This window comes from Nesoenas mayeri (genome assembly GCF_963082525.1).
Source record: "Nesoenas mayeri genome assembly, chromosome: 7".
Taxonomy (NCBI): domain Eukaryota; kingdom Metazoa; phylum Chordata; class Aves; order Columbiformes; family Columbidae; genus Nesoenas; species Nesoenas mayeri.
This window is the reverse complement of record NC_137551.1, coordinates 29,173,110-29,200,497: the sequence shown is the minus strand read 5'-3', so window position 1 is coordinate 29,200,497 and position 27,388 is coordinate 29,173,110. Positions and strand designations below refer to the sequence as shown.

The 27,388-nt window shown below is 40.5% G+C and overlaps 1 protein-coding gene across 3 annotated transcripts in view; it reads right to left on the bottom strand.

The window, feature by feature from the left end:
• The window catches only part of ADD3 (adducin 3), a 98,693-nt gene that overhangs the window by 5,304 nt on the left and 66,001 nt on the right, over positions 1-27,388 (bottom strand). For 2 of the 3 annotated variants that reach the window (XM_080347417.1, XM_080347416.1), the window contains exons 3-12: positions 22,707-22,930; positions 9,021-9,159; positions 7,394-7,545; positions 7,189-7,269; positions 5,962-6,111; positions 4,970-5,113; positions 4,783-4,881; positions 3,582-3,764; positions 2,492-2,749; positions 720-839 (exon numbers count right to left, since the gene is read on the bottom strand). In XM_080347417.1, the coding sequence (XP_080203543.1) occupies positions 720-839; positions 2,492-2,749; positions 3,582-3,764; positions 4,783-4,881; positions 4,970-5,113; positions 5,962-6,111; positions 7,189-7,269; positions 7,394-7,545; positions 9,021-9,159; positions 22,707-22,901 (1,521 nt within the window). In that variant the 5' untranslated portion in view covers positions 22,902-22,930. Of the gene's footprint in view, positions 1-719; positions 840-2,491; positions 2,750-3,581; positions 3,765-4,782; positions 4,882-4,969; positions 5,114-5,961; positions 6,112-7,188; positions 7,270-7,393; positions 7,546-9,020; positions 9,160-15,822; positions 15,930-22,706; positions 22,931-27,388 lie in introns of those variants that run through there. The other variant, XM_080347418.1, reaches the window with a different exon arrangement.

The window sequence follows — 27,388 nt, the reverse complement described above, 5'->3', positions numbered from 1 at the left end:
TTAGACGGTCCCTTTCCAGTTCTAAGGAAGGGAGTTGCTCCTTCTGACTCCAGTTCAGTCCCCACGGATACTGATACGGTGCTTTCCAAGAAAGAAAAAAAATGTAATCAAATGGAAAGTGTCCTGAATATCTGTTAATACAGTTATGCCTAGGGTGGAGTATTTGGCCAGTCTGACAGTCAGCATCTTGTGTGCTGGAAGGGAAAAGCATTGAGATACTTGTGTTTACAAAGAGGTCCAACAATACCTCACATTTTTTTTTTTTCTGCTATTAGGAGGAGGATGGGACCATAGAAACTCCAGCTTAATAAGTGCTAGGAGAATTAATATAGAATGGAGTGAGATTACAGTCTGAGACAGAATCATGCTGTAGATGATACATCACAATTCAGTTCATGTTGATCCCTAATTATCCACTAAATGTAATGCTAAATAGCTGGGACTACTATTTCCCATCTATCATTTCCAGAGTTAATACTCATCCTTCATTAAACTATTGCATTCAAAATTTATATATATGTATACATAGCATATGTATCTACAGACTTCATGTTTATCATACATTTAAATACGTGCCTTTTTGTGCCAAAATCACATACTAAGAAACTTCTTAGCAAGATGAGAACATGTGAAAACATTATTTTACTGCTGTGTTGAATTATTACTTGAACATATAATTTGGAAAAATTACCATTTGCATTTAATTACACTTATTTTACCTTATTTCTCTTTTCCAACACTTCACTTGGGTTTGTGTTTAGAGGAACAAATTGGTTTGGATCTTCAATTTTGATTGGTGTCCCTCCACTAGTCTTGGAGGAGTCATCAGCTTTCATCCACTTAGAGAAAAAAAAGAAAAAAGCTAAAAACACCAACATGATGGGGAGGAACAATCCTCAGTGTTGTCTTACTGCTAAACAGAAGGTATAAAGACAGGACTTTCTGACTTTATTCTCAATTCTACATGACATCCACGAAAGGATCCCAATTCCTTACAAGTCTGTTTGCCCAAGAGGATTTAAGTTGTCTTGATCACGTACCATTACTTTTTGTAAACACTGAAATACATTCCTGAAAAACGCAGTACTAACTGTGCACTAGTGAAGTCATATTTAGAAAGCATCATGCTTTCTAGTAACTGGCACACAGATCCACCAGCTCCAAAGCTCTGGTTCATGCAATTAGCTTCCACCTCTGCTAACCACACATTTTGTCTGTAGTTTTTCCCCTTTGTAAGCAAGGTTCGACATCAGCGGCCGAGTGTTTCTCCCAAACTTCAGTTTAGAAACTCGCTAGCCTGCCAGCAGGAGGAGCTGGTGCTTTTACAGTTGTACTGTGTGACTGGGAGTAGCCCGATAGCAAATAACACGCTTTGTGGTGCCATGAGAGCGACTTCTCTCCAGGCTGCAAACACATCTTGGTGAGTTGAATGAGGAGGAAAAAAAAATCTTGATCATCACTAAGAGTAGTGGCATGAACAGACTCTTTAAAGTCTGTTTTCAGTAGGCTCCCAAAGAGGAAAGGGGCAGTTTGAGATTCATTCACAGAATCACAGAATGTTAGGGATTGGAAGGGACCTCAAAAGATCATTCAGTCCAATCCCCCCGCCAGAGCAGGAACACTCAGATGAGGTTACATAGGAAGGTGTCCAGGTGGTTTTGAATGTCTCCAGAGAAGGAGACTCCACAACCCCCCTGGGCAGCCTATTCCGGTGCTCTGTTACCCTTGTTGAGAAGAAGTTTCTTCTCAAATTTAAGTGGAATCTCTTGTGTTCCGGTTTGTACCCACTGTCCCTTGACCTACCATTGGTTGTCACCGAGAAGAGCCTGGCTCCATCCTCATGACACTCACCCTTTATATATTTGTAAACATTAATAAGGTCACCCCTCAGTCTCCTCTTCTCCAAACTAAAGAGCCCCAGCTCTCTCAGCCTTTCCGCATAAGGGAGATGCTCCACTCCCTTAATCATCTTTGTTGCCCTGCACTGGACCCTCTCCAGCAGTTCCCTGTCCTTCTGGAACTGAGGGGTCCAGAACTGGACACAATATTCCAGGTGTGGCCTCACCAGGGCAGAGTAGAGGGGAAGGAGAACCTCTCTGGACCTACTAACCACCCCCCTTCTAATACACCCCAGCTTGTGTTTCCCTGGTGTAGAGAAGAGAACAACCTATGGGTTATTAAAAACCTTACTATGTTTGGTGGGTAATTAATAGCACAAAACGATATGGTAGAAAAACTGTTTTCTACTTCAGGCATCAGAAGGGCTAGTAACAAAACAGAAATCATTGTGAAAATTTATCATAAACTCTTCCAAACAGTCAATCCCTCTTTTTTCTGAACAAAGGAGGCCCTTAGTACTGATATCACTAAGTCTCCCCAAAGCCTGTTTTTATTTGTTTGATAAACTTCTTTGGTAGTCCTCATATAAACTGTGCATAATTTACTTCCAAGTAGTGCAAAAACTAAGCAACCGTCTAAAGTATCTACCTACCGTGATCTTAGTCCTAGGACTGGTTTCCCCGTTCCAGGACTCCTCAGGCACATTAACTTTCAAGTATGTGTTTGGAGAGTTCAGCCACCTTGTCTTTTCCCTCTGTTGCTTCTGCGCCAGGAATTTCAGGGGGGAAAGTGGGACTGTATCATCTTCAAAGGAAAAGGCAGTCACAGTGGCTGGGATCTCAACGTCACTCTTATGTCTGGGTTTTTCTCTGACTAATGGTTGCCTATAGGCATAGCCAGTTCTATACCCCTATGGAAAAGGAAAAAAATAGATTAAAAAAAAAACACCAAAAAAAAACCATTTTAAAATCAGAAAAATCTATCCAAAGTAGTCATGGAAGTTTTGTGCTGCTCTATATGCTTTAAGCAGGTACACTGAGCTCTTCAGAGAACAGGCTACTGGTGTTGTCCATCATTCTTTCATACTATTAACATTCAAGAGACACATTTAAAATACAGCATAGCAGCAGCTGGGCAGGACCCCACTCACACTTCACCTTCCTCTCATCTTCATGAACACGTGGCCATCAAATGACCCCCTTGCTCAGGTTATGACCTCAGCAGCTTGCATGAGCACATTTCTATCTGCCTTGCACAATGGCACATCCTAGACCATGACACTCCCCGCTTCGTCACTATTTGTATTAAAGGCTGTTCCAGAATTCACACTGCAGTGAATCAGACATTTCAGACAAATAATAAATCATCACCTTATTTCCTAATATTAGAGTTAATAACAAAATACAGAGGGAATCTGGTATGTCAATTTACTACGTGGTGGTTAACATACATTTTTACTACTAAGCTACTATAAAAAGCAAATATGTTTGTGAGATGGGCTGGACAAAATTTAAATTCAAAACATTATAAATTCTTTTCAAGACAGCATACTATTGTCAGATAAAGTGACATAATAGAAACTAAACCAAGCAGAAGAGATTTCACATACAATAAAATTTACTTTGCCTTCATTTTCACACTCACAAAGAAATCAGAAAAAATAATTTGGTTTACAGAAGATAATCCTACACTCTCAGAAGCTTACAAACACCATATGGACAAGGCCATCGACGTGCTCTCACCAGGTTGTCCAGCATCCGCATGAGCGCTTCAAATTCTTGCTCCCCAACTTTCCATTTGTGTTGCAAAGCCATATTAACTCCACCTCCTCCAGTCGCTGCCACGGCGTGTGTGGAAGGCTTGAACTTCTGCAGATCCAGCAGCAGGAGATTGTCTATCCCACCTGCTCCAGCTAATGCATGAACCTACAGACAGCAATGAGTATTACATTCATGGAAAAGCTTTCGGATTTGACAGGAGGAACTAACACATGCTGCAGTTATTTCTCAGGCTAGTTTTCTACTATGCGAAAATGTATTAAAATATATAGCAAGTGATGTTATTGAAAGGGTGATAATGTCTGCTAACAACTGCACTTTTAAAGGAATAGACTCAAACACTAGCTATCAGAGTACCTTAAAAAGGTCTTTCTGCATCACACGACTAAAAATATTATGCTTTTAAATCCATTTCAAAACAAACGAGTGATTGAACGCAAAATGAATGGCAGGGTAAGGAAGCAAAGGAAAGAAGAGGGAGACTGACATTTGCATTACCAAATGCCCACATGGGAGGACAGGATGACTGGGTGAACAAATAAGAGCAAAGTGATGAAGTTTCTGGGTGTGGGCTTAAGAGTTATGGAAGGTGAGGACACTTTCAGGAGTCTTTTGCCACAAGTTATAAATAATACCTAGACACCTAATTAAAGTTAAGACAAAACTGAAACAAGTGATTTGGGGAGTTAAGGTATGTTTAAGTCCCCTACCCTCCACCATTGCTCCAAAGATCTTTTGTTTATTTGGTTTTACGAATCTTTGTGATCATAGATAGAAGCATCTTTCCTTGTCACAACATTCAGCTTTGATAAGATCTCTTGACATCCAGCTTGTTTGAGTCACACTTTCACGTGCAGCAAGTACCACTGAATCTACTGTCTGACAGATTCCCTGCCTGAAGCTCACTCTCCACAGCATGGAGCAAAACCTGTACCCTTTGGAGTGTAACAACACTGACACTCATTCTAGGACGAGTGATACAGTATTTGTGCTGTTCCTTCTATGCTTTCCTGATTATTCCAGTTTCTCTGACTTTGAACTAGCATATGATTACTGCATCCCACAACTTTGAATATTTTGTAATATTAGAGTTCTTCCCATCTGGGATGTAATCTATAACTCAGCAGCATTAATATTTGAAATTAAATACAGATAAAACTCTCACCTGTGTTTCACAGGCCAGTTGAACATTAAAAATATAGTGGAATGCTTCTTCCAGTGTCTCTCCCAGTGCCACCACACCATGGTTTCTCAAGACTAATACCTAGTAAATGAAGACACTACTGTTAAATGGTAGAAACTGGAGCAGTACATGAAAATTGTTTATGAAGTGCGTGAATGAGGTTGAATACCTTGCAACTGGGCCCAAGAACTTTCTGAAGCTGAATTCTCTCTTCCTGTTCATCAAGAGATCCCTGGTAGTTGTAATAAGCAACATCCCCCAGAATCAGTGCCTCCTGTGATATGGGAAGGATGCCACACTTCATAGATGAAACCTGTTTCATGAAAATCGAGTACTGATAATTAGGAAAAAATAAAACTCTTAAACCCCACATCTCAAACACACAGGCCTTAGCAGGATGTACTTTGTATCTTTGCTAGTAGACAGACAAAGTCTCCATAGTGAAAGCTTAGAAGCAATACCTTTTTCTTTTTCAGATTCATTATAAAAAAAGACAAATTATCCCAACTGTGTTAATTTTTGTGAATTTTACCCATGTTTAATTCTCAGCATAAGCTTACTTAGTGGTTTTTCCTTCTTTCCCACATTTACAACTACAAAAATCTAGTATAAAAGCAGTTATCCATTCCTTTTTTTTTTTTTGTCTGTAGTTAAGGAATTAATATATTTGCATTTATACATAAAATAGTATTAAGTTATCTATTTATCTCAGACCAATTCTTTCATTTCTCCTTGCACTTTTATTATTGTTATATAGACCATTATTTACTTCTATATCAACTATGACTTTTTAATAGTGAGGCAAATCCAAACTGAATGTAACTACTAATACTAAGCCACTTAAAAATGGAGTCGCATAATGCAAACGACAATGTATACAGCACGCTATATCGTCTAAAATGCTATAAATGAAGCCCCAGTAAATTATGTACTTTACAGCCTCCTCAACCTGAGCACAATCTTAGGCGAGCTTCAGGTTATTCCTACCCATTTTAGTGCAGTGGCCCAGCCCTCTTTCTCTGCTTATTTGTTAACCTCACACCTTTCTTTACCAGTTAAAAACCAAAATAAAACTGGCATGAGCAGTGATTCAGATTCAGAAATGTGCTCTAAGCTCATAAGGCAAACCTGTTTTCTTTTAATGCCAGAAGGAAGACTTACAGCTGCCGTTGCAGGGGTGTGTATGTGTATTACACATCTGACATCAGGGCGTGTAGAGTAGATGGCCACATGTGGACTGAATCCTGCATTGTCAATACTTAGAGCTGTGCTTCCCTGGTCAACGACATCTCCTAGGATGTTTACTTTAACCTGGAAAAGTTAAACAAAGGAACCATATTCAAAATGTTTGTAAGAACTGCCATTATCTACAAACCACCCTCCCTTTCTTTCTTGGTACCAAATTTCCTTCCCCATATTTAGGGCTCGGAGCACGAAAAAAAGTAGGAGAACAGACAGGAATCTGTGTGTCAATCAGCCCCCCTGCTACCCACATCCTTGATAGTTGTTGGAAGCCCAGGTGTGGAGAAAGTAAAGACAAGACCCTGATGCAACATATATTCATTCCTCTTTGGTCTAGCTGACCTTTTTATTTTTTTTTTACTTTCAAAAATCAATTTTGTTAACATTTCTTACATTTTAAATATGAAGAAAAAACAGCCTCTGAAAAATTTCCTGTAAGAAAACTAAATGCATAGGGAATTTTCAGTTTCACAGGAACATTAAAATAATAATTCCAGGATCAACAAAAAACAACAGCAGGGGCATATCAGGTCTTGTTCTCATGTTTGTATTTTGGTTCTGTGTTTGCTGGTGTAATGCTATCAGTCTCGATGCGCTAGCCCTTCCAACTGGAGGTAGTTTCTATACAGAATCATACTGACATGAAGAACATATGGCAGGTTCTGCACCAAAAGATGAGTGATTTAGCAGCTACCGTTGCCTAAATGCCAATCTGTAACTTCACCCAACTCCTTTGTTGAGCCTGGGGAAGATTATTCAACTTTATTTCCCTGCTTACAAAGATAAGAGCAGATTCTACTAACACTACTCCTACAGAGTCATTTCATATGTATTACCATATTGTCAGGTTATAGGAGGTTGCTGTTACACTGAGGTTATTTGATGAGCTGCACCAGACAGGAAAACAAAACTTTGCTGCTCCACGTTGAAGCTGAAGGCAACGCAACAGAAAGCAAAGCTAAACCCAAAAAGAAATGCTGAGGATAAAGGATGCTAATGTCCAAATCTCTAAATAGTTAATCAGCTTTTCATCTGGCGGGTAAACAATAAAAACCAAAACCTAGCATGATTATAGTTTAGAAGTCCATTTCAGCAGCCACAAACGGATTTAGCCTTGCTGGTTATTACAGCAGGTGAATCACGTACCAAATTAGAAGCTGAAGCTTCAGAAAAGGACAGACCTCTTGGAATGATTAGAATATGGTCATGTTCTTTGCTCACTCTTACCTGGAAAGGAGGAAAAAAAATGGATTACTGATCTATTTTTGAATTTATATCAATCAGGGGGAAAATTAATTTGAATGAATAGGTAAGATTCCAAATAAAGTTTTTAGTTCTCTAAAATACTTACTGAAATATAGGCATTTGGCAAATGTGCCCACCCAAATAAGTCGGCCAACCTATATAAGCTGGCTAACTTGCAACGAGTAAGTTTTTCTCCCTTAACAAACGAGGAGGTATCTATCCCAGGTAGATCGTTGATGGGTGTAATCATTCCATGGCCTGAAAAACATATAAAAAAAAGATGATGGCCATTCAGAAAACTAAATAACTTCTAGCTATATCATGATCTGCCAGAAGTAGTGTATTTAAATTGTTAGCACAGCAGTACCAGCAATTCTTAGACTGGAACTGCACTGCTGGAATTTCTAAGATCTTTACTGAAACCTCCGTTACATTAAGACAGTAAGAACCATACTCAGAATTTAAGTCTTCATCTCTCTTTCAAACACAAGAGAGGTGAAATACAGGCTTCCTTTGGAGTACCACTTGGATTTTGAGCTTTCTCCTGATTCAAGATCCTATATAGGACTGGAACTGCGCTTAAGACATTTGCCACTGATTAAGTTATTTTAACATGTTTGAAAATTACAGGAGAACACATTCCTGCTGGAATTCCAACACCAGTATAACTATTTGAAGAGATGTCTCAGTCTGAGCACTCTAATTTAGTCCTAATGAAGAAGTTACAATTAGTGCAAGAGTTCTCAAACTGCTGGAGAGACCACCTCTTCACAGAGAAGGCACAAAGATCAGTTTATCTCTTTTGACTTGCAACTACACAAACATATGCTTCTCCCCTTCACGAATGCACAATATGCCTTCGAGTGCTACAGCCTTTGCTTACATGAAAGTTAAGACCAGAAGAAGTAAAAGTGATTTTGGTTTTCAGCAGAAAGAGTCTGTACTTTGAGATTAGTCACCCTGTCCGAGTCTCCGAGCAAATGCAGCAGAGACAGCAGTGGGACCTGCAGCCTCAATAACCAGCCAGAGACACAGAGATAAGAGTATCTGGGCTCTCTGTTTTTCTCTTCCACTCATTTTGTTAAATGAACTATGAAAAGCCATTTTGGGACCAGTTCTCAAAAGGTGCTGAATACTGACAGCTGCCACTGTACTTCAGGCTTGTGAGCTCCCATATGATGTCCACCCACAGGACTCACGTCGACTTTAACATTTCAGTGCTTCACAACTTGGAAAGAAGAACTTGGGTGTTAATTGAAAGATCCTCGTGACATCTTTATGACTAGAGTGCATACTACAAGCTGTTTTTAACTGTGGGAGCTGTTTGTGGAACTATCCACCCACTCCTTTTTAAAAATAATAATTTATATGCAAGAGTAGAAAAATAATTTAAATTGTCATGTATTTCACATCTTGTTTTATGCTCATGTTAAAGTGCTAATAGTAACAGGGTGCAGCATTTTTTTTGTTTCCTACCTCAGTTAAACTTCTATAGGCAAATTCTACAATAACTGAGTGTGAAGACTCCAAACATTTTCGATATGATTATATAAATCAAAGAATTCAAAAGAAAGAAGCCTAAAAAGGAAAGTTAAGGTCACCATCTGTTCTACTTCACAGCTGAATCACGCTCTGACAGAACTTTTATTCAAAGAAAGGGGAGATCCCAGCCTGAGGCCTGGTGATAATAAAAGAAAGAGGAAAAAGTGCAATTATATGCATAATTCACTTACTGAGTGGAGATGAGGAAAAACCTGCAAAAGAGCTTGCTGTAATGTATTCAGCAATCTGCTGTAATGCAAGCAGTCCAGTGGGGTTATTGCCCTTCTTCATCTGTTCTTGAATAAGGCATTCCAGATCTTCTCTAAAAGCCTGTAGAAACATTTGAGAATCAAGGAAACCTGGCTTTGACAGAAATAAGATTACTGTAAGTGGGGATGGTAGCTTCACCTGTTGTTAATGTTATACTGTACTTCGCCTCAGACCTTGTTTTTAGCTGCTTATAACTTTGCCAAACTTTAATTATCTGACCTAAACTTTGTGTGCTAAATATTGGCAATTTGGGGGGCAGGAGGAAGGAGTTTGGTCACAGAGGGTTAACTAGTTCCCAGAACAAAACAAGATGAAGTGTATTTTTTTTGTAAATAATAACAAAACCCCATTTTTATCAATAACCTCCATATTTTGGAAGAGGTATTCGAAATTCAATCACAATGTGTTGCTTTTAGTGCTAGATATTTTTTAATTCTGAAAATCCATCTAAATGTGATAAAGTTATAAACAACTGGAAAACTGGAGCTCATCCATGCTCAAGTAGTATCACAGACACGCAAAAACTCAAAAGAACACTGGGATGTCATCTCCTCTCTATTTCTTTCCTTCTCCCAAAGCAAAAAACAAAACAAACAAAGAAACAACAACAAAATAAAAAACAAATCAAAGGAAAAAATGCTTTCCTCTTCACCTGCATAAAATGTCCACACCCCAAAAGATAAACTGTCCTTTTTCACAGTATCAAACTTGGTGTACTATACACTGCGGACAAAGCCTGTTCCTTCTAGATGACGGACAGATGAACCACTATCCACAACAAACGCCTGTCCTAGGACTACTGCTATCTTGCCATTTCTAGATTAAGTAAATTCTGTTCCTTCAAACTTTCTTTAGAGCAGGGGTGTCAAACTCATTTTCACTGTGGGCCACAATCAGCCTCGTGGTTGCCTTCAAAGGACCGAATGTAATTTTAAGGACTGTAATTTTAGGACCGTATAAATGCAGGAGTAGCAGCTTTAGAGGTTACGTTTTCTAACTCTCTCATCATTTCTTGGCAGCACCTTCCAGCTTTTGTCTGAATGAGCAGTTTGCAAAGCTGCATACAACATGAGCTGAGGTGTATTGCAAACGTTCTTGCTGGTTCATTCCAGAAAGACATTTGGTGTCTTTACCACACAGCTGACTCCTATTATAGCTCTGGGCTATTCCCAGTGTGTAATTTCTCCTTTCAGTTTGCCTTCCTTAGCAGAGTACTTGCTCTCAATTTAAAAAGAAAAGAGTTCTGTATGGCAAGTGCAATTTCTTCATTGAATTTTAATTCAGTCCTCCAAAACACCCACTTTGTTGAGTAAAATGCACCAACCTCATGACATAGTCTGTCCATCAACAGTTTGGACTCTAAAAGAGAGTGCTACCAGACCCCCCAAAAAACCTCCTCAAGACTCTACTTGATATGGCCTCTCAGTTGGACAGCTGAGCATCAACAAGTACACTTTAATTTCCAAGCTTTCAGGCACCATTGCTCTTCCTTAGGGTAATTTTGACAGGATTGTGTGTACCTGAGACTTGCCAGATTTCCATAAGTAAAGCCTCTAAATATTCACGTGGACTGACTGCAGTATCTGTTACATGGATCTTTCTGTGCAAATGAGACTATGCACACAACATCCCCCAAAGAGATCAATCACCTCTTACCAGCCTCCATATTTTGGAAGATACATGGGCAAAATTAGGTTTTTCTCATTAGCAGCTGCTGTAGGTAAGATCTATGCAGCAGGGGAATGGAGCAGATGGGGAAAAGGAAAGAAGAAACAGGGAACAGAGTGAGGAAAGGAACCTGACTGAGATAAAAGAAGTGGAGGTATGGGAGGGAGATCAGCACTGGGAGCCCGTAAGGAAAACTGATGCGAGGTAATTATGTGGAAACAATTGCCAGAAAGGCAAACAAGGATTTGTGGAAAACAGCAAGTGGTTGGAGAAAGCATCCTGACTTTGATCCTTCATCTATCAGCAGATGACTGTGGAACCCACTGCCTTCAGTCTGACTTATCTCTGAGGATGGCCATCGTCACCAAGACCTCATGTGTCTCAATGGCCATGTGGGTGCCACCTGTACCAACAAAATAACCAGCACTGTCCCCAGTCTGGAACCTGCATGTGGCCACAAGCCCGGACTGCTGGAAGTCAGACACCCAGAGGATATTTCTTTGCCCCTTTTGCACAGAGATAATAATCCTTAAGTGTACTACAGCTGTCTCCATGCCTCATTTGGCACACAGTGGCTAGATCTCACTAGAAAAGAAATTCAATATTTTTTACTCTTCTCATGGCTCAGTGTGTGGCCCTGTGCATTTTTTTTTTCATGCGACTCATATTCTATTGAGATGACAACTATTATTTAGCTGACAAGATTTTCTCAAGGCAGATAATTACTGTAAATCCAACTGCTTCACAAGCATTAACTTAGTAATCCCCAAAATACGCCTTTAAGGTGCAGCAGGGCCCTGTCATCACTTCCACAGAACAGTAGTGAGCAGGCTGAGGTCAGACGCTTCCACCAATTTGGGACATTCATTTTGAGAGTCCCAGAGCCCCATTTGCAGAGCACTGGGCAGTAAGTAGCTTCTTCCATACTCAAATCACAACTCTTAGTGAAAACTCAAGTGCAGCACTGAGTGTTTGAACACAGTGTCGAAGCTCAGAGTAAGGAAAGGGATACACAGAAAACCACAATCTGAAAAAACAGGAAACAGATGATTCAGCGTCACCCATGACAGCCCAGTTTAAATCCTTGAGGCTGCTTAGTTCCTGAATCTGAGCATCTCTCACTACAACCAAAGTGGTTTTCAATGAAATTCAGATGCATGTGATTTATCCAATTCCCTGTTGAAGACATAACTAGAAGAAATAATTTTGGTGGTCAAACAACTCACAGCGCATAGAGAAAGGAGCCAAGGTCGAACCTTTATTTTCTACCAACCTGCCTGAAAGCGTATAAATTGTAAAATAACAGAGGTACTTCCTCAGTGCTTTGTGTATCATACCCCTCACATTACAAAAGGCTTTTTATGCCCCCCTAAAAATCCCCAAAACACATAAAACAGACTTTCAAGCACCATCCATCCCAGTGCCAGCTGACTTTTCTGCTAGTGGTTCACCATATGGCTACAGTTTTATGGCACTTTCTCCTTCTGTTACTGGGATCTATTAAGACTGAAGAGACAATGACTGGCCAATATAGTTCATCAATAAGCTGTACGAACACTTATTTTCAGTTTGTCATTCCAAAATATTCAGTTACTTCTGAAATATTCCTGCAAGAGGCCCCCTGGAAGAAAGCTCTGCCATTTCACATTCAGCAAAGCTGAAATGCGCTTCCACTCTTGTTTACAACCCTTATAGAAGGAAATGGTGCATTTGTGGTCTCCTGGGGGCTACATGGAAGATAGAATTCATGAAATTTATGGAAGTATTTGCTTGAGAGGAGATGGAGAAAAACAGTTATCTGTATTATAGTAAATCACTCTCACTTCAATTCAACAAGGACTATAAAAAAGATCTGCAAAAAACATTCACAATAAGCTCTTAGTCATGTTCAAACTTTTTTTAAAACTTGTATGAGTAATGTTACTTCTACAGCAGTATAAAAAGGTAGTACAATATATTTTAGGCAATATTTGGCAGATTTTTAAAAATTTCTTACTGCATTTTTAATTCTTCTTTCTGATAATGCTACTTTCATTCTTCTGAGCTCAGTTTTGCTCTCTGACGCTAACAGTAGTATATTATACACTTGCTAAGACTACTACAAATGAGGATTTAGTGTTGTATCAATGATTTTGTTAAACTGAACAAGCAGCTTTCCTTGAAAATAATTTCAGAAATAACAGAAGATAGGTAAAAGCCAGGGCAAGTAGAAAATAGGGAGGTTTGGGATGAGCTGTAAAGCAGAGGTGAGGATATGGATGAAGTGTGTAAAATATTCAATTTATCCACATGCCAATGAGTAAATGTTTTCTAGCAGACTGCGCCTTCAGCGTGTCACGCACATGACTCACACACATTCCTCCATGCATATTTATGAACATTTCAATACCTTTTGTTCACTGCTACAGACCTTTAAACTTGGATATGTATGTCCTTAGATAACCATCTCACATGTGCTAATACAACCTTCCTCTGTTTCTGATAATTCCCGATGGGCTCATATGAAGGGCACCACCTTCTTCTGGAGAACAATTTACCTTAAATATTAGCCATTACACTAATGATATTTATTGGAACTTCTGCTGTGCAGTACTTCTGTAAAACCACTACCATGAAGGGCTCTGATTTTGAGATCTGCTTCTGAAAAACTAATGTAGCCTGGTATCCAAGTGGTGTGGTTTTGCTTTCATTCACAAGACTGTAACATATACATGGCATTACACTGCAACTGACCACAAGTGACCAAGTAAAAGTGATGCCTGAGAGAGATGTTTTCAAAAAGACAACAAACACTCTGGTCTAGCACAAGAGCAGATCTTTTTCAAGCAGAAAGGTCACTAGTAATTTCAGATGTAGTATTTGACAAGAAAATGCTGACAAAGGAAAAACTGTACTGTCAGATGAATGAAAAATTATGTTATTCATCTGTAGGCTCAGCATTGCTCAATAAAGTTTCAGCTCTGGGATTTAAATAGCTCTTTGGGTACTTGTGGGTTTTAGACGTAAGATGATACAATAAGAGCAGGGATGTTTCACAGTGGGATACTGAGTCCCAAAGCAAGGAGCACAGTGCCTCACAGCTGCCCGTGCTGCCCATGAGCCCCGCTGAACCACATCTGGGCTCGGACATCCCACCTGTGCCTGCACTGGCGCTACTGGTGCTGCCACCTGGATCACCCACCCACCAGAGCTGAGAATCAATTCTTTGCACAAGCATCCTCCTGTCTTCAGTGAGTTCACCTGCCCAGCCAAGCACCAGTGTCCCTCTTTGTTTGTGCTGGAACAGCATCGCGAGCATCCCACTGAATGCCATGAAAGCTGAGCCCAGGACAGCTATTGAAAAGGACGCAAAGCAACACTTCAGACAAGATGCACAACTAGGAGAATGCTGAGTAGAGCTTTTATTTGCCTGGCAGCAGAGAGTCAGTGATGCAAACAGCTTGGTAGAATAGAATGTCCTGAGTTGGAAGAGACCCACAAGAATCATTGAGTCCAACTCCTGTCCCTGGAGTGTGAACTGCACAGTTCACACTGTGTGTCTGAGTGTGTTGTCCAGTCTCCTCTTGAACACTGTCAGGCTTGGGGCCGTGACACCTCTCTGGGGAGCCTGTTCCAGTGCTCCAGCACCCTCTGGGTGAAGAACCTTTTCCTAATGTCCAACTTAAACCTCCCCTGGTACATCTTCCTGATCTCAGTATGCAGCAGTCTGCAAACTTCCCTTCCACTACCACCAGTTGAGGGTGTTCTCTTCAAAACTGCAGTGAATTGAACCACATCATGTTACACCAGATGAAAACATGGTTTTGCACAGACCACAGACCTCAGCATCCCCTGCACTTCCAAGCCTGCCACAGCTGCTGACCGGGCTGCCCTGAGAGGGCTGTGTCCATCTGCTCTGCTGCCCTCTCACCCACCTTCTGAATGCTGCTCCACTACCTGGCACTCAGACATGAACATCCCCACAACTCACCAGTACAAATATGCAGGGCAGCTCAGCCTGTTTCTAAAACTCCATCCAGCTCTTCTACACCAGCCTGGACAGCCTTACATGGTACTGCAGCATGCAGAACAGATACCATAGATGCAGTTTTTCTTGATACAGTCACTAGTTACATGATTAGGTCAAGGTCTTTCTAATATCATAAAATTACTTCTCCAGAAATATGTGCAATCATTTTCTAAACACGCATCATAAATTCAAACAGTTTAGATGCAAAAATCTTTCAACTTAGACCTGCAAGGGCTCTCTGAAAATCAACAGTGAAGTTACAAGCCTCAGTTCTGACTCATTTACTTCCATTTTCTTTCAGGACAACGTAAGTGTGAGGTGACAGGGTAAATTGGGGGTTTTAAGAATCAAAGCAATATCCATATATGCCAGTTGACAACTGGTATTTTTTAGACAACGTACGCAGAAAAGCTAGAATAACCAACTTGCTAAAATAACCTATTTTACATGAATACACATCTATATATAGCAGAGAATAATAATGTTGAGAAAAATTTAGTATTAATCTCTTCATTTTGGTAGGCAGCTCTCTGAGGATGTTAAGAATAATGCAGGCTCATAAGTATTTTGACTATCTTTCTATGCTGCTTCTTGTTTGTTGACCATCGATTTCCCCATGTAGTCCTTTTCCACACAAAAGAAGTAGAAATAAAATAATAAGAAAAAAAATTCACTGTAAACAGAGCAAATAATGACATACAGGTTATCTATGAATACTCCACACCATTCCAAACCTTCAAGAGGAGAAAGCATGTGCTCACATCAGGGCTAATTACATCAAGGTCCAAACTGATAGGTCAGCCTCCAGGAAAGTAGCTAGAAAAGACATGTCAGGTCCCTCCATTTAATAGCAGCTCTGCTGTTAACCTCAAAGCTGCACAATAATACAGGAAACCCCTTCATCCATTTTCACTTTTGCCCATTCTTAAACAGTTTATATATCCATTTTTAACAAGGTTCTAATTCAACTTATGTACATGTAAATGTGCCCACCCAGAGTCTCTAAGCCATATCACCACCACTGAAGAAAAGCTACAAAACTTAACTGGAATTTTGTTCTTGAGAGCGAAGAGATGTCAATTTTAACTCCCGTGCTGTAAACGCAGCTGCTCACAGAGAGGAAGAACTTCACCGAAACAGCCGATATGGCCTCGTCACAGGCTGTTTCAAGACTGGAGTTCAGATACAAACAACCGGTGCCCTAAGTGGAAAAGGGTGGAGTTGGCCACAAAAAAACCGCCAGCGACTTAAGGCTGGCGGGGAAAAGATAAGAGTCACAAAAACTGTTTGTTAAAGCTACAAGAAAAAAAGGGAGTGGGCTACTGTCTTAAGACAGAAAGAAACAGGCTCAGTAATAAATATGGGGAAGCAGGTAAAGTCATCATAATCTCTTCACCTGCAGTGAAACGTGTGGGTGCCTGGGCTGGATCCAGTGACTCCATTGACAGAGCTCAGTCCGCGCTGGTTTTTCCAGCTCCTCTAACCTGGTACTCACTGACTTCCCTCCTCAAACGGAGCAGCGTGTTTATTCCTGCGATAAGCAGCCCAGAAATACCCTATGATTAGAGCAAAACCTGAAGCACTGAGCTCATTTGCAAAGCCCATCTTCAGCACAGCCAGCTCCCCAAGCCCCAGCGATCCCCAGGTTCGCGCAACTGCTGCCACGATGGGTGGCCTGGGTCAGGAAGAAGAAATCAAATTTCAGCTTGTCATGGGGTCTGACATGTTTCCGAGCATGATTAACTGTTTTTTCAGTAAACGCAGGTATAGAGGTGGTGGGAACACGTGGGGTGGCGATGCACCAGGCCAGACAACGGGCAGAGATCTCGCAGCCGGAGGGGAAAGTCATCAGCCATGACTTTGTAGGATTTTCCAGCCACTGTTAAGAGATTTACTAAACCAAAGGATTATTTAACAGCCAATGAAAACAACCAACCAACCAATACAAAAACCACACAAAAACACCCCCCAAAAAAACTCACGCACAACCAAAAAACAAAACCACAAAGTGAAAAACACACTAAAACAAAAAACACATGAAAACTCATAAATTAATACAGCTAATTAAGACCTTTAATTGTTATTCACTACTTGTACTGTAATGGAAACCCCTCTCCCTGCTCTCACCAGCTCAACTTGATGCCTTTGTTGGACAGAATTTACAAGACTAGCAAATGAAAGAAAAACAGTAGATTTCTTAACAATGCTTTTTATTTTATATCCCTCTATCAATTTCTTACAGAATTAACCCAGAGTGTTATTTACAATTAATAGCTTCAAATACAGGTAGGACCATAGGAAAGTCATCAGGCAAAGGAGGATGGGTCTGATTGTTCAATGATTTGAATAATCCAAAGAAGATGGTGCCAGAAGTACAACAGGATCCACAGACACCCCCAAAATGACAAAAACCCAAGCAGTTCACCAACCAGTAGAAAGATTAGAAACATAGGTGTGAGGAGGGAAGTCATTTTGGAAACTGTTGGCATGTATATCTAATGAAAACCGCCGTTTAAACTCAATGAAAAGCAGCAATATGGAAATAAGAGAGGAGTTAATGGTAACTTTCATTTTTTAATGTAAGAAAGCAGTGAACAGCACAACTCCCAATTGTATTTGCAGTGCTGATGTGTCAGAACATGGATGTGAATTGACCTTGCACCATCACCACCACAGAAACAGAGTTTAGGGAACAGGATTTCTTGGTTTCTCATAGAGATCTAGTGAATGGCCTTGAACTAACACAGCATTACCCTGAGCACACAATTCCCTTCACTTAAAACACTGAACTTGCCCGGCCCCCCATCTGTCCCAGGCTCAGCAGGATATTGTCACGGCTCAGATGGGATCTTTAAGGGACGTTTTCTGATGTGTCTTAAATGATGTGCCAAGTTGAGCTCATCTCCCATGGTGAACAAAATGCTGCACAGGTCATATGACAAAAGAATGCGATTAAAAAAGCCACTGGATGAAAGGAGAGTCATGACTCCCCAGCAGGAAGCCAGGAAGACGTCAGAGGAGACCACAGCCAGAGGAAAGACCTAAAATGCGAGAGGCTGCCCAGCAAGGAGGTCCCATGGGGAGGTACCAGGTTGTGCGAGCCCTTCCCGGCCAAAGGGTGACACTCCTGAAGGATCTTAAAGGCTTTTGAACTTGTGGAGAAAGAGCCGTGGAAGTTGAAACACGTGAGGAACTGAAAGGACTTTGATATTTTAAGAAAATAAACGGCTCCAAAAGGGAGTGGTGTTGTGAAAATACTGAATGTTCACTCAATAAAAAAAGCCAGACAACTGCAAAAGCTGGGGAAAAAATAAATCAAACCATCCTTCATCTCTGTCCTGATGGTTTGAAAATAACACAGCCAGGAAAAGAAAAAAGAAAAAAAATGGAAGTGTGGGTGGGTTTGCTTGTTTTTGAGGAGAAAAATCTGCTTGCACGCTGCATGCTAAGGCAGAGCTCTGAACAGAGGAGTTGCTAAGCAGGGCTGTTATCTCCCCACTTTTCTGGGCAAGATCAGCCAGCGTGGGAGGCAGGGGCGTCTGTGCGTGGGCCCGGCAGGAAGGAAGATCAGCACCGGAGAGAAGTACATTTTTAACCTCTGCATTAAAAAAACCTTGATTTTGCAATCCAGCTGGCTAGAACTGAACCAGTGCCCTCAGATAATGGCAGCGCTGAGCCAGGATCGCTCCAAACACCCTGAAGAGTCTCGATGGATTGGTAGGTGCTCTCTACATCCAACATGAAATTAAAGCAAAGCCCGAGGAGATCCTGCCAGCAAACTGCTCAGCATAAAACCAAACAGCCTCCAAATAGCTGCGTTTCATATGTAAAAATAGCAAGTGCATATTCAATGGGTCTCAAAAAGCCACACAAAACTTTCACTGGTAAATTCAAAACATAAACCGGGCATTAAAATTCCAGGAGTCAGGCATTTCTACGTTTACATATTTCAGCTGTTCAATTCACCACTTTATACACGAATTTGCCTACTCCAACTTTTCCTTACATCAGTAAAAATAATGAAATATAACGAAATCAAATAATATAATGAAATAGCAGTATATCTTATGTATAAGAATGCATCCTGTTCCAATTCCACTCTGACCTGCAGCTTTTCTGCAAACACAGCACTATAAAGTGTGTGTAAGGTACTCCTCAATGCAGTTCCAGGAGCGACCCTAATTTCCCACCAGGTTACACACACAGTCCTGTTCGCTAAAGCCTGTAGTTAGCTCTCCTGCTGCTGAGATCATTGTTTTGCACCATCTCACTTCACTGGAAGCCACGCAGCACAGCCACCCCCAGAAACACCCAACAGCACCCTGGCCGCTTCTCCCTGCTCCATGTTCATCCAGCTCCTTGATGCTGAACAGACTGGTCACTCTTCACACGCCATAACTGCACAATCACTGCTTTTTTAAAATATTGTTTTTAAACAGTGTTTTTGAAGCTTCTGTTTGCCATCATTTGCTTCTGCTTTGTTTCCAGAAGGAAATGAAGGCCAGGAGGACTTCCACACCATAACTGAAATAAGGGTTTTGATCTTACAACAGATAAGTGTTACTCTTTGAAAGCGGTAGTTACTCTGCGTAACAGGCAATAGATGATTTTTTAGCAAATGACAAGATAAAACTTTTTAAAATTCAGAGTTAAGGTGGAAAATCTAAAAAAACCCCATATTTTCAAATTTATATTTATATTATAGGTCAAGTATCTCAGAACCAACATAAAGTAACAAAATCAGTGCACTGTATAAATGCAGCGCCTTTCCTTTAAAAATAATGATGCAGTACTTGAACCTTCTGAACTTGCACACATTACTGAAATAAACGCTTTTATGGTAAAATTGGCCAGCAGTACCTCTGGATGCTACCAGGCTGCTCAGTCCTAGCTCATCTTAACTCCTTTCCATCTTTCTAACAGACACAGAATGACAAACATGCAGGTCCCATCAGATTCTCCAGGCCATCATGGGTCACACGCACCATTAAGCAAACAGGTCTCAGAATTCATTGATGATGTCAGGACATTCTTTGCAGACAGTGGTCATAAAACTCCTATTAATTTGTCTAAGACTTACTGTGAATAGACTCTAAGACATTAGCAGACATCAGAGCTAATGAGAATAGCTTTTCAGTAGCTTTTAAATTATTTGATTTAGGAAAGGGAAACCACACATCAGAGAGGAACAGTCAGATTGCACATCAATGTGTGCATCAAACAGCATATCAGAGAGATGCAGCAGTTTGATGTCTGAAGATGTCTGGTCAGGGCTGTAGCCCCTACAGTAACATTCACTGCACAAAATATAACATGGCTCCTGAAATATATTTTTGAAATTATTTTCTTGCAAAGAGATTTAGATTTTCCTACTTGAAAGAAAGAAATGAAGAAAAAAGCTTGTTGATAAAACAGATTAAATCAGTACCTCACCTTCCTTATACATGACAGTCATTGACCCTTCAGTTTTACACCATAAACATTTGCTCAGAGGAAGTGCATGTTCAAACAAGCTCATCTCAAGTCCATACATTCTTGTGTATTTTTAAGAAAGGTATTATCCTTACTACATACACTTCATACTTACTAGTATTTACTAGAAGATGAGTCAGTAACTATTTCCCTGATCTGAATGCACATATCTAGACTGGGTGAAGATATGAATGCATTTATCTAAGACTGGGTGAAGATTTAGCAGCAAGCGAGCTCTTCTTTAAAATGTGTCTGATAAATTCTCTTAGTCTTCTTCCAAACACCTTCAAACTATTTCCACCTTGTTAAATGGAATAAACCAGAGATACAACAAAGCTCTATGCAAACTTCTACTGCAATGTAATTCTGCAGCTATAGAACAAAAACATTAAGCACAATTCTCCTTAATTCAATCCCAAACCTGTGTTATGCAGATTGGTAACAGGAAAAATGCTTTATGGCTCTTTTGTAACAATTATTATGTTCAGGTAAATGTCCTGACTCTCAAGAACACTATGGCACATTCCAGCTGAAACCTGGAAGTAGTAATGCAGTTTCTATCCCCAATGATGAATTATGAAATTTGCTTGATGGACACAGTCACAGATATTGTATTAAAAATACTTTTGTTGCCTCACACAATAAATCATAGCAGGGTTCCTCTAAATTTTCTATTTCAAGAAAACAGACAATAAAAGGAAATACTTAAGTGAGGGGAAATGGTTGTTCAAACACCTTCTCTTGGTTCCTGATGGCACTCGGCTCCCACGTTCCCGTTCCTCCCTGTCAGATGCCAGGAGCCGGGCAGGCGGCAGCGCCCCGGCTGATTTGAACAACTGTTCTCTTACACAACAAGAACTTGCAACTTACTGGCAGCTCCAAACAGTCACTTTCCAAGAAGTGCTGGGCTCAGCTTCTCTTGCAAGACACTAACATTAGCCCAGCAGCTCTTTGTCCCCCAAAATTCTGTTAAAAGAGTTACCGACACTGAGCATTTGCACCTCTTCATCCCCCTTCATAAAATCTGCAAGCTGATGCTAAATTTATAACAACAACAACAACAACAAAAACCCACAGTGGCTGCAGCAAAGGGACATTTATTATGTTGGGCAGACTTGGCAATAGGTCCTCCAAAATGTTACAGAAATATTTACGTTCATCAGATTCAATACTGCCATCACAATGACCAAAAAATACCACACATACAAATGCAAACAAGGTCTCTCTAACTTATTTTTATCTGCTAGGCTAAAGATCTAGTCTTTGCTGTGAGTCCTGGCTACTCAGAATGTGAATATTTTAACAGGAAGGAGCAGACTCCAATCACATTTTACAATTGAGTGTTTAACATGAAATTATCATGATTAAAGCATTATGCAATACCTCCTTAGAGCATTTTCTTTATAAAAGAGCTTGGCTGCAAAATCAAGCTTGCACAAATGGACTTGAAAGCAATAAATTCCTTAGTCAACAGGTTCACATTATACTCAGAGCAACACAGAGATCCAAGAGGCACTCCAGGACAACACTTTAGCAAACAATCCTGTTATTCATGGATGACTATAATAGGGTGATTACTAACAGCTGTTTGCAATCTCATTACATATGGAAAAGCTTAAAAAAAATTACAGAAGGAGCACCCCAGCTTACAGAGGAACTGAAGAGAAAAGGGTCTGTAAAGCTGCTTAACTCCTTTCCAGTCCCATTATCCTCACTATGTTACACCCCAACACCCCCAAATGCTCACCCTTGCAGTTCTTACTCACTCCCTACAGCTTCAAAATACCCAAGGCAATAGCATTACTTTCCAATGTATTCATCAGGTTAAACCCAAAGAATGCATGTATTAAAATACAAATTAAAACTAATTTGAGGGTGGTTCAATAGACTCAATAATTTCATATGCAGCCTACACAAGTAATGAACTTACACAACCAGTAGATGATTGCAAATGTGGCCAAGTACGGGAATGATCACCCTCAAGGACATGAAAAGAACACAGTCTAGCTTTTAAACAAATTTAACCCAATTAAAAATGTTAATTAAAGCATTCCTGATGCAAATGATAGGTTAATATTCAAACACAGAAAGCAGAACACTACGTAATGCCCTAATTTGTTCCTATTTGACCGGTGACTCCTTCACTTTCTTCCCTGCCCCTAAGGCTTAATTAAGTACCCTGCAGCCAGCCAGATATTTTTGTAATACTGCAGTGAAGCATAAGAATGTAAAAGCACCAGGAGACAAAAAAGCTCACAATAAAACCTGCTTGTTCACAGACAAAAAGTTATGCAAACAAAATGCTGCATAATCTATTGTGTGACTCTTCTTACAAGATGGTCCAGAATTATTCTAGCTAGCTGTGATGTACGTTTCTTGTTTTGAAGTCTTATAAAGTTAATTGTGAATCTCAGAAAATAACACTTGTTTGTTCTCATCCCCCCTTAATCCCACTTACAGGGCTCTGCAGTATCTGAGTGACCCGCTTCCTTTGCTCCATCATGTTGAAGTCCTGTCTCAGGTCAGGAGACATGTTTCTCTCCCGAATATACTCTGGGTCATTCTCATTGATGCGATCGAAGTACCGCTCTTTGTGAGGCATCGTGGCCGAGGGAGGAGTAGTGATCACCACCTGACTGGCATCAGTACTCATGCTTCAACACTGCAGATGGGAGGCTTCAGCTGGAACAAATCAAAAAGAGGGAAGAATGATTAATCATTAAAAATAGGCATTGAATATAACTTGCAAGTCTGGACACAAATAACGTTCTTGTTCATCTCTGAAGGACAACATCAAAAATGAAAGAAGAACAAGTGAATAATTACCGTAATCAGAAAACTAAGGATAAATTCTAGAAAAATATTTTTAAAACATCAAGAAAATCTCTGGTGGTGTATAACCATCTCTACTCAAGTTCAAATAAAAAAATCCAACAGCATACAATTAAAAATTATTACATTCAAAATGGCCATCATATCTTTTACAACAAACTGTCCCATATCATTTTACATTGCATTCATCACTCCCCCATGGTTTTCATACAGCTGCCCTTCCTGACACATTCAACCAAACACACCCAGAAGACGGGGCCTCTGTTTAACATCAGCTGAGAGCTGATCTCCCAACTTGAAGGAAGACATTCCTCAACTACCGCATTTCCGAAACGTCTCATAACTCCAGCTCAAAGGAGGCGCCGGGCCACTTTGAGGCTGCCAGGAACCTCCGCCGAGCGCTGGCTGGTGCCTGCACTTTCAGGAGACACTTGGAGACACCGAGGGATCAGCAGGAAAGTCTGTACATTGGGTTCCACAGGATTGCGGCTGCACCCACGGCAAATAGCTGAGTTTTAGCTTTTTTCATCTTGTGTGCAATTTTATGGAAAGTTTCTCACAGAAGCTCATTACATTCAGAATAAAACAAACCAACCCAAAATTTTCATGTCTTAGTAGAGAGCCACACTTAAAATTTCATGTAAAAAAAACAGATAAGCATTTGTAAACACAAACAGAACCGGATCAAAAGCAGAAAAGCAGACATCTGAATTTTCATATAAACAATCAGGCTCAGAAGCACACTTGGGAGCACCACTCCTCAAACGGGTACTGTAGAGGGATGTTTTCTCAAGTTTGAAGAACAGAGAACCAAGATTTGTAGAAAGAGATAGCGTACTACGAAATTACATTTTAACATGCAAATATCTACGTTCAATAATGTACTTAATATTAAAATGTTTGCAAATGTATTTGGCATGCAAATAATTCACCTCTTCAGAGGAAAAAAGCCAAGAACGAAGGAGCAACAGTTGTCAAACAGTATTAAAGAGCACGGTTTGACATGATATCAGCAGTGTAAAGTGTCCATATGCTGTAGCACAGTTCACCCACCCCTCCTTTGGGTCAGTGCAACTACTATCCAGGAACATCTGTGAACTCACATGGAAGATCTGAACTCTTTCAACTACAACCTTGCACAAGTTCCAGATAAAATATTTGGGGAAATCCCTGTTGAAACCAGCTTCAGCCACCCAAGCCCTCATGCTGCCTGCAACGAGCCCTTTTGGTCCTTGTGCTGCAGCCTCCGCGGTGCAGCCGCACCACGAGCCAGGCTGGCAGCAGGATGGAAATTGGTTTTCAGCCAGTTTCCCACACTGACGCCCAAGCAGTTTTGCTGGCACGCTGCAAGGGAGAGCATGAGGATCAAATCCTGGGGCACTACAGCCCTGCTACCAAATATGAAACCTCAGACAGAAAAACAAGACATATATCACCTATGGAGCTGGGAAATCATTAGCAGATAAAATACAAGAAATCCACATCCATGATTTTCATGTATATTACAGATTATGATACAATTTGGGATTGAGATGAAATACAACTTGCAACCTTCTTAAAAACAAACGCTATGGGTTGTAATTTTTTTTTTTCTTTACAGTTTTTGTTTGTTTGTTTTTTAGGGGAAAAAACACATTCTAGGATGCAACATTATCCAGCTGCATGTGCAGAGCTTACAGGAGGTATCTGGCATGCTAGATGAACATATCACATTCTGGGACGTATAATTTGCATCCCGGGTGCAAAGCTCCATGACCTCTGATGGCTTTGTTACAGAGGCAAGTTTTGCATTTGCTGCTTGGCTGCAGTCTGAGCTTGTTCAGCATTTGCTGGCTGACCAGTGGGGAGCCTGCTAAATGCAATCAGCTTGGGGATGCTGGGGAGAAGACAAGGGGCTTGCTTCAAGGAAGTGTAGGTTTGGGAATGTCTAGTAGAAGTATAACAGGAGTTTAAGTTTTTCTAAAGAATGAACTGTTGTCTTTGCAAACTAGGAGCACTGAAGCAGAAGGATAAACCTTGTGGGACAGCATTTTGGGGATATGAGAACAGCTCAGCTTCCCTCAGTTCAGGTTAGAAGAGATACCCTTATAAATATAACCATGTATTATGTCTCATCTCTCCTTCCCCCTACATGGCAGGGTTTAAGATGCAAAAAAGAAACAGCATGATGAGAAGACACAAGACCACAAGCTCACTGTCCAAATGCCACAAGGAATGAAGAACTTGAGATCAGACCCCTCAGCCTACACTCTTCTCCATCTGAGTCAGAACAGACATGCTCCAGCACCTGCTGGTAACTGGAAGCAGTCTAGAAATGCAGATGGCAAGGACCTTGCTTCAATCAGTACCCAGTTGTGACTCCTGCTCCACAGTTACTTTGTCCCAGGACTTGCCTTACCCAACTGTTTTTCCCAAAACACCCCTGAATTCCGTTAACCCTGAGGGACACACTGTTGCTCCACTGCTGACCAACTCGGCTGGTTGGACCAACTACACGCATGTCTGAACTTCAAAAAAACTTTTATTGTTATTATTGTAGGTTTACAGGATATAATTAGTTCAAGTCCGTTACATTACAATTCATTCTTACAGTGACAGAACAGCTCATTCATCTGTAAAAAGACACAAACGTGGCTGGCAGTACCTAAAATCCACAAAAGAAATTTTTCTAATTGCTTTAGACTTCATTTTTTTCCTCTTTCCTTTCAGACTGGTTTGTTACCTCTAGCCATTAAGATTACAACATTAAAGCCCTTGTACTACAAAAAACCTCCCGTACTGGACATAATACGGGTACTGGGTCCAGTTGTTCTTACGAGGTCTGGTTCAATGCCCGCTCTGTTGGGCCCAGGCTGACATTCATACAACCCCTACTGTTCGGCTGGAAAATTTTCAAACAAACCAGCCATTCTTTTACTATTTAATTGCATCTTACATTAAAATAAATAAATAAATATATATATATATATTAGAAAAAAATCAAAGACACTTGTTAAAAATTTGCTCAGTTTTGAGGATCTAAAATTCTGTACCTACTTCTCAGCACAGGACTGGCAATGACATAGAAGTATCTACAGAAAATCCAGATCTCAAAAGCTGTGAATTGTGGCAGAGAAGTCTCTCTCCCTCCCCTCCCCCCTCTTTTTTTTTGTGAGATTCTTTTGCCTAAAAGAAAATGTGTTTTGCTACAAAGCTACTTTTGGCTTTCACCCCTGTCAGTGATGTCCATGAATTACAGAGAGTGAGCCATCATCTTCCTATGTATGCTATACTGCTTGCATGGGGGAGATCTGTGCTCACAGAGACCAAGGCACAGGTGAAAATGATGGATCATATGGCCCTATAGCAACCAGGCACTAAACCTAGACTGGTTAGAAAGGATAACCATACACTGAAATCAAACCTAAACTGGGATCTGGTTTTGTCCAGGGGAGAGCCATCACTCTTGCTCAGCTGAGACAAATACTTGGTCCACATTTTGGCTCAAGACACATATGCTGTCATGCCAAAGAGAGATTCAAAGTATAAAGAACAGCAGTTTTCTTACCTATGGTTCAACTGGTACAATGAGGGGCAAAAGAAACTAAGCAAAGCAAGTCAGCAGATAAAAGTTTTTTTAACCACCAAACCTCCATCCCTGCTGAAAACACTCCAGGGACCTGTGAAACAAGGAATCTCAAAGGCTCTTGCTACAGAGTAACTTGTGACAAGGTAACTTGTAGCTCTGCTTTCCCCTGCCATGGTCTGCCCTCCTGGTTCCGGCTGAACAGAGCTCTGATACTGCTACAAAAGAAAACAGGTCATGTCCTCTCATGTTTTGATGCCTTATTTAGCTCACGGGTTTGGCCTCCACATTCTGTTCCATATTTTATAACCGTAACTGGGCCACAGGGAGAAAGTAGAGCACTCCACCTTTGTCAGGAGGACATGCACCTCTCCACTTAGAAGTACGTTCATTTAACAAAAGCTTCCAATTTATCCCAGGAACTTGGAACTGTTGATTTTAGGCTGTAACATTAAGTCCTGAGCATCCTCACCTGACACTTTGTAAAGTCTAAGTAACATGCCACGCTGCTTCTGTTGGAATAACTTGTTTTCAATGTCAGATCACAATAGCAGCTCAAAAATAATGAGGTCAGAGAAAAAGAGGAGTACTGAAGGGGAAAAAAAAAAAAAAAGAGCAAGAGACCAAATGCAATAAAAATTTATCTTGCCAAAGAACACTCCAGATATCCCTGACTTGATGTATTTATATATTTTATTGTACAGAATGTATATTGAAACAAACAAGCAAACCACACACACACC